The 7,743-nt window shown below is 57.1% G+C and overlaps 2 protein-coding genes across 2 annotated transcripts in view; both read left to right on the forward strand.

Annotated features, from left to right (window-relative positions):
- The window catches only part of LOC104287964 (chromosome unknown open reading frame, human C15orf39), a 27,011-nt gene extending 25,391 nt beyond the window's left edge, over positions 1-1,620 (forward strand). Inside the window, 3 exon segments of the mRNA XM_009886701.1 lie at positions 23-623; positions 626-685; positions 1,463-1,620. Coding sequence (XP_009885003.1) covers positions 23-623; positions 626-685; positions 1,463-1,620 — 819 coding nt within the window.
- Positions 1,621-7,525: 5,905 nt separating this feature from the next.
- The window catches only part of NEIL1 (nei endonuclease VIII-like 1 (E. coli)), a 6,322-nt gene continuing 6,104 nt past the window's right edge, over positions 7,526-7,743 (forward strand). The window contains exon 1 of the mRNA XM_009886702.1: positions 7,526-7,672. Within this exon, the coding sequence (XP_009885004.1) occupies positions 7,526-7,672 (147 nt within the window). The remainder of the gene's footprint in view (positions 7,673-7,743) is intronic.

The following is a 7,743-nucleotide window of genomic DNA, read 5'->3' on the forward strand; positions in this document are numbered from 1 at the left end:
GCCCCCCCGGCACCCCCCGCAGCAGCAGCAGCAGCCCCCGCTGCCCGAAGCCCCCCGCCTGCTGGGAGAGGAGAGCATCTCGCTGCCCGGGCACTGCGAGGGCTCTGCCCCGCAGACCTCCGCCGGTCAGTATTTCAGCGCCCTGCACGCTTTGCTCTGCGACGTTATTTCGTGCTCGGTGTCCAGGTCTTCCCCGGAGCTCCTGCGGGAGTGGTTGAAGAAGGCGGAGGTGGCGGAGGAGCTGGGAGAGATGCCCAAATCTCCCCTCAAACCCAAGAACGGGTCCAGGATCCCCGAACCTCAGAAGCCCACCAAAGGCAAAGAGATCTGGCTGGCTTTCCAAGATGTGGCCACTCTCCTCACCAACCTGCTGTCTCAGTTGGAGACCTTCATGTTTGCTCGCAAGTGTCCTTTCCCCCACGTCGTCCGGGCAGGGGCCGTCTTCATCCCCATCCACGTGGTGAAGGAGAAGCTCTTCCCCAAGCTCTCCGGGGCCTCCGTTGACCAAGTGCTGCAGGAGCACAAGGTGGAGCTGCGCCCCACCACGCTTTCGGAGGAAAGGCACTTGAGGGACCTGGAGCTGAAGAGCTGCACCTCACGCATGCTGAAGCTTCTGGCCCTCAAAAAAAAATCTTCCCGGCCCTGCTGACCCTCCATTGGCACGACTCCATCAGGCAGCAGCTCGGTAGGTAGCCTGGTGTCTCCCTTGGAGGGTTGGTGACACCAGTGGGTCCATGAGACTCTTCCAGGGAAAATCCAGCCACATCTGCCTCCCAGGTGCTGGTGTTTGGTGGGAGCATCCATTGCTTGCGTGGTCCCTCACCATCCTTGTCCTACCAAGGCTTCTGTGGAGCAGAATATTTAGCTTTTCTCCATGGGTTGTGGGGGGAGAAAGCTTGAGCTGGGGGTGGTGGTGGAGCTGGGCGGTCTGGGTGGAGCTGGGCACCCTTGCCTGCCTGGGTGAGAAAAATCATCCCTGGGGTGTTGAGGAGGTGGTGGTCACCTTCAGGCCACCTCTCCCCCTCCAAGTGTCTCGGGAACACGCTGGGAGCAGGGCAGAGTGCGCCCTGCGCACTGGACCTGCCACCTACGGCTGTCCCATCCCACCGGTGACATTCTCACCGCCTCTCCCTGTCCTGATGTCCTTTTGCTGCTGTTCGAGACCATTGCCACCAACTTTATTCCTTCCAGGTTCGAGCTCGCAGGCTGGCCAGCACCCCCCCAAGTAGGTAACTCTCCTCGTGTGTGCGTTTATATGTATTTATAGGATTTCTGTGAAGGTGTATATGTATTTGCGCGTCTTTGCGGTGACGGCGGGGACCTTGGGCTGGCTGGGGAGGAGCACACGAGTGGCCCCACTGCCCGGGCTGGGCTGGAGGGGGGGAATTTGTGGCTGGAAGGGGGGATTATTTGGGGGGGGGAGGTGAAGAGCCTGCCATCCCCAACCCCTTTCCTCTCCCAGGTAGCCCTGGCGTGGAAGCACCGAAAGCTGACGGCAAAGAGATAGCCATGGATAGCGCCAAGGAGAAGGAGGCACGAAGGAACGTGCCAAGGGCAACAGCCGAGGACGAGAAGGGGAAGGTCCTGCTCGTCCCCAGAGCGGGGTCCCCTCCGGAGTGACGTGGATGCTGAGACAGGCGATCACTAGCAGACCCATGGGGAGATGCTTGGCTCCCACCGGCTGTGCCCGAGGACGGGGACCGGTCCTCCTCCAGGGATGCTGGTGCCTGGAGGCCACCGACACCGCAGGGACCCTCCGAGGATGACGCTTGGTGGCAGCGCCACACAACCCAGAAATGCTCCAAGCACGCGATGGCCACCACGGTCCCCTGGCCCCCGGCATCCCAGCGGGGGTGGGCTCAAGCCCGTTTCGGGGCTTCATTTCTTTTAACGCATCATCTTTTAGCACGTCTCCCATCTCCATCCACCACCAGCCGGTGAACTGGGAGGGAATGACGGGATTCCCAGCGGAGCTGGAGGGCTGGGGCGGCGTTTGTACCCACGGGAGGAGCATGGAAATGGCCACGCCACCGTCCCCAGCCTTGGAGAAAGGCTGGTTGCCACGGGGACGATTTACTACATCCCCTCCTCTCTCCTCTAACCGCTTCTCCCGCTTTATACACGTCATTCCCAATAAAGGTACCTTCCTCCTGGTCTTCAGTCTTTATACGGAGACTTAAACACAACGTTCAGGCTCAAGGGAATCACAACTTCTGTGGTCACAGGACTGCTTTTTTTGTTGTTGTTTTAAATGAAGACATTTTAAAAATGTTACGGATTTACCTTTATAAGGAGCTGCTGCCTTCAGGTTATGTGTTTTTTTTTTAAAAAAAATAAATTAGTAATTTATACTTGGGGTTTTTTTATATTTAAAATCACGGCTTCACCTGTTTACGGCGCTGGACCAAGGCAGCGGGAGGGATGCTGTTTGGGCTGAGAGTTTTGGTCCCGATTCGAGCTGAAAAGAGGCTGCAAGGAAGATTTAAAGAGCGTTAAAGAAAACCAAACCACTTTACAACGCTGATCCCGGCTGTCCCAGAGGAGATGGACGCTTGGGGAGAACCCTTTACGTGTGACAAAGATGCGGTGAGCCCGGAGGGGCAGGAGAGAGGAGGGATGCTGCGAGACCTTGGAAGGAGAGATCCTTTCCGTCCCACGGGCCCTGGGAGGTTGATGAGCATCCCAGGGGGGATCCCGGCAGCTGAGGATGGACGGAGTCGCCCTCGCCCCGTCTGCAGCGGTGGTACCCAGCAGAGGCCTTACAAACTTGACACTCAGGTGTTTTTTCCAGCTGATGCAGGGCGCGGAGGAACAACATGAGGATTGTTATTTTGGTTTTTTTTTATTTCACTACAGGATATATTTATTTTAAACTAAGAAAACGGAGAAAAAAGAAAAAAATCCACCCTACCATAGACTCTTTCTAGCCAAAAGGTGTGTTTGCCGGCCGGGGGAGGCTCGCATCTGTGCATAGCGTTGTAAAGCGATTTGGAAAGCAGTGTTTGTTAACAATACTGTAATTTTTATATATATATATATATATATATATTTGAGGTTCCAGGGAAGAAAGTTCCTTCACTTTATTTAATATTTTGTAAGAACATGAATTTTAAGAGGTGCCTCGCCTGATTAAAAGGGTTTGGCTCGTTTTCAAACGTGTTGTGCTTCGGTCTCTGCTTGCCAGCCTGGGCACGACGGCAGCTTTCTGGGGACGGGGGGGTTCCCCAAATCACCCTCGGGTGACAGCCCGGGAGGAGGATGCTGGTGGAGGTGTCTGTGCATCTGTCAGAAAGGGGACAGGAGAGCTGTGGGGTACAGCGGGGCTGGCACCGGTCCCCCAGTGCCTTTCTACCTGCTGCTGGGGCGATGCACCCCAGGCTGATTCAGCGGGGACCCCCGAGACACCCTTCCCCGTGTGACCCTCCATCAGAAGCATGAAATCTGTCTGGTTCTGAGAGCCAAACTCCCCAAACCATGTTTTTCGGCCCAAATTACACGAGCCCAGCAGGGGACCAGCACCGCCGCGACCCGCTCCCTGCAAACGGGGTGTTTTGAGGAGCATCCGTGGCGGTTGGGGCTGGTGCTTGGGGAACAACCTGCCCGGAGAAACAGGCACGCAGGCTCCTTCCTCTGCCGAGGGCTTAATGAGGAGCAGAGGGAAGCTGGGACCCCCTCCAGCCGGGAGAGAGCTTCACCTGGGGGAGTGCAAATTAGTTAGTGTGTTAATTGGGAGCAGCTGGAATGGAGCTGCTCCCCTGGGAGATGAGATCAAAGCGGAGGGCTGGAGCGAGGGGTTTAGTGCTCTGGTCTCCTCGGGTGCTGCTGGTGGGTTGAAGCCTGGTTGTCCCTGGTGAGGTCCTCTGAGGTAAGGTGGGTGTTTTGGGTGGGGAATGAGATAACGTCTGAGCCCAAGGCTGGCTCCAGCTCCGCTCTGCCCCAGGAGCCTCCTGGGAGATGCTGAGCTTTGGCACCAACTTTCCCGATGCTGGAGAAGCTGCTCGGTGCTGCTGGAGGCTGGGGAGATGTCCTGAGGAGGGGTCTCCTGGCCCCGGTGTGCCGGATGCTCTGGGGCTGGGCTAGCTGCTGTCAGTGGGGTGGGCTGGGGGAGGTTGGTTTGGGGGTGGGACTGGACTCCCCTCACTGCTGGCAGGGCTCTTGTGCACCGTGCTGGTGTATTCCCTCCTGGCTGCTGTTTCTGGGCTGATGGGGATGCCACGACCATCCCCAGAGACCCGGCGTACCCTGGGGGTACCATCATGTCCCACCCTGGGCAAACTGAGCCGAAGTCCCCCCGTATTTGTCGCATACCTCCTGGTATGGGCCCCCTTCCCGGGGCAGGGAGAGCTTGTAAAAGCTTCTCGATGAAGAGGTGCTGCTTTCTTCCAGCTAAACCAAAGGCTGTCCACCTCTGAGACCTTCCTGCAGGCGAATGTTCTCGAGTTCCTGTGAGTGTGCAGCTCTGCCCTGGGGCAACAGATGGAGAAGGGCGGGTTTGGCGTGGAGGGAAGGGTTTGCCCACCAAAATGCTCCAGACAAGTCTTGAAGGGCTGTGCTCCCTCCCCAGGGTCATCGTCCCGGGGGATCCCAGGTTGAAAGTGTCTGAAGCTCCAGGTAAAGCCATCTGAGACCTCTCGTTGAGTGGGGTGTTAATGTGAGGAGGATGGGGCCCTAAAGCTGTTCCCAAAGGGGAGGTGGGTTGCCCACCATCTCGTCTCCCTCCCAGGAACGGCTCAGTGGTTGTGCGAGGGGAGGTTCTGTTTGGGGGGGATGCTCCTGCTCCCACCAAATCCCGCCTCATCCAGGCAGTCGTCACAAATGCAAGCGGGGGAAGGAGCAACTTCAGCTGGCAACTGGAGCCACAATCTGTCCAGTCCAGTCCAGTGGTAAGCTGCAGAGATCTCCCCGGAGTAGAGCTGCTGCTGTCAGATGTCCTCCCTATACCTCCATCAAAGCCAAAACCTGCCTAGTTTGGACTTCAGGCTTCACTTTCACTTAACCTCCCCTCTCCTGACCCCTGCAAAACCATCTAGTGCTAAGGATGCTGGAGAGCACATCTGCAGCAGCTGGACCTCTGCGATCCAGTGTTTCTGCTTAAACTCTCTGACTTCCCCTCCTTGACCTGTTTCTCCTGCGAGAGCCCCGAGGGACCACAGGAACCTCCTGCGAGTGGTAACAAGGGGATTCCTGTGCGCGGGAGCACACACCCAAGGTTTTAACCCAAAATCTTGGGGGTTTTGCCCAGTGCGTGGGCCTGGGCTCTGCGTAGAGGCAGGCTGTAGAGAGACACTCACTTCAAAAAGGCATTGCAGTTGATTTTTGTATTTTTAGTTATTATTTTATAATCAAAAGTCATCCAGTCCTGTGGTTCTCCCAACAGATTTCTGCAGCACGGGACAGGGCTCACCCCATTCTGCTCTTGGGGTGCTTGTGCGCACTTGTACCCCGTAACAGCCGGTCCTGCAGGAGCAGGGAGGCAGGATACTGCCGGCAGGGATGCGCTGAGCTCCCGTCCTCCTCTCCAGAGGGGATGAGGGGCTAAATCCAGCCCTTTTCCGTGCTCTGCAGGACAAGGAACCCATCCCGTGCTCCTCAACTGCCGCTCTCCCCTGCCAGCTCCTGCTGGGAAATGACCCACAAGCGGTGAGTTCCTCAGGGGGCGGAAAAGAAACCGTGTCCCCAAACTTTGAGGAAAATCAGAGCTTGGGTGCCCGAAGGCATGAAGCTGCCGCTGCCACTCGTCAACTCAAATCTGTAGGGTTGGCTTTACAAATCTAGGGCTGAGACCTTCCTTGGAACTGACTCACCTCCTCTCTTGGATGTCACTTACCGCCAGCACATGAGCAGAGAGTGATGAGCGTAACCCAAGAGCAGACGAGTTCTGCTGCACTTAGGAGGAAAAAAGGAAGCAATTCTACAGAAATCTCTTTAAATGTTGGTTTTCTAGAAGTGATATTTACCCAAAGGCACAGGCAGGAACCACCCGGTCCGTAGCGATGAAAGCAAGCGTGCCAAGGACAGGGGAATCCCGACGAATGGGCTGAGCGAGCGTGAGAGTCAGCGTGGGAAAAACAAACCTGTAACGAAGAAAAACAAGGCAAGGGGGGCTGGGGGGGGGAAATACCCTGGTCCGTCTAGAAATGACACGGTGGGACTGTTTGGTAGTGGGAGGTCATTGGGGTGAACCACCAGGGCCTGGCAGCCCCTGGGTACCTGCCCTTGAACCCCACAGTGTCCCCTGAGGTCCCACCAGTGGGGTTCACCTCACCTGGTCCCCGTCATGGCCCCGTGCCGGGTGCCGAGACCTGCTGGGTCTTGGTTTTGGGTTGTTTTTTTTGTTTTTTCTCCAATCTTTTTTCAATTTCAATTTTCTCTGGATCTAAGTGATGGCAAATGTAACCAGTACTGGATGTCTTGGAAACTACGCCGAGGCTACTGAGGATAAAGCTGTCGGAGATGCTGCGGTCACCCCACAACCCTGTTCCTTTGGGGTGCAAACGGGAAGGCCAGCGTCCTTCTTGCCCGCAGGGAAACATCGACCCTCCAGAGAGGTTTTCATCCTGCAGGCTTTGACATGCAGAGGAGTTCGGGAAAGCGGCGTCTTCCTGGGAAAGAACCCAACCCAAAGGAATGGCAGAGGGGTGCAGCCTGCTCACTCATGCTAGAGTTGCTGTTTTGGGGGAAAACTGCTGGGTTGGAGCTGGGCCTGGGGAGAGACCGTGTCTCCTGGTCACCCCTGTGCCGGGATGGGTGCGTAGGGGCAGAGCTGCAGCTGGCCAAGGGGCACCCACGCTCACAGCCAGGTGGCCAGTGGATCTGTGACCACCATTTCTGCCTGTGAGTGGTGTGGTAGGGCTCTGCCTGCCCGGCGGGGAGAGTTGGCAGGGTGGCAGCGTGCCGTTTGCCGGAGCGGGCTGTGTGTAGCTCGGCCCTGGACTCCGGCCACGCTGCAGAACAGGGCCACCATGCTCAGGTCCCTTATCTACCCTCGCAAGTCTCCCCAGTTATCTGCTCTGTTTCCCCTTCCATGGACCAGGCTTTTATCTTATCTCCACCTTCTCTTCCTCCGTTTCTTTGCTTCTCTAACTCTTGCTGCAAAAAGAAGGAAAGGGGAAAAAAAAAAAAATCGGGACAAAAACCACAGGGTGGGTAGAGGTGGTAGTAAAGACCAGACATGAGATCCCACTGCAGTAGGTCCATCTGTGGTCTTGGGAGGATGCTGGGTGGCATTTGGCTGTGCTTGGGAGATGCTGGGTGATGTTTGGTCGTGCTGGGAGGATGCTGGGTGACATTTGGCCATGCTGGGAGGATGCTGAGCCATGGTCCAGCGATGCTCAGGTGGGTCTTGGGGCTTCTTGGGTAATGTACACGATGCTCAGGTGATGCTGGGGGGATACTGGGTGACGGTCCAGTGATGCTCTTGGGGCTCAAGCCATGCTCAGGTGTCTCAGTGGGATGCTCAGAAGATGCTGGGCAGTACTGGGGGGATGCTGGGGGATGCCAGGAGATACTGGGGGTGATACTCGCGATGCCCAGGGGATGCGGGGCCATGCTGGGACGGTCTGCCAGCTCCACCTGCTGGCGTGCACCGCCTGAGACCGGGGGGCAGCACCCGGGCCCCAAACTCAACAACAAAAGCAACAGCCCCAAATCCGAAGAGACCATAAGGGAGAGGGTCCCCCCGAGCCGCAGTGGGAGAGGTTCCCCCCGAGCCGCAGGCTGCTGCGTTGGGGGGAAAGCCTCCGG

This window comes from Charadrius vociferus, unplaced genomic scaffold (assembly GCF_000708025.1).
Source record: "Charadrius vociferus isolate BGI_N301 unplaced genomic scaffold, ASM70802v2 scaffold356, whole genome shotgun sequence".
Taxonomy (NCBI): domain Eukaryota; kingdom Metazoa; phylum Chordata; class Aves; order Charadriiformes; family Charadriidae; genus Charadrius; species Charadrius vociferus.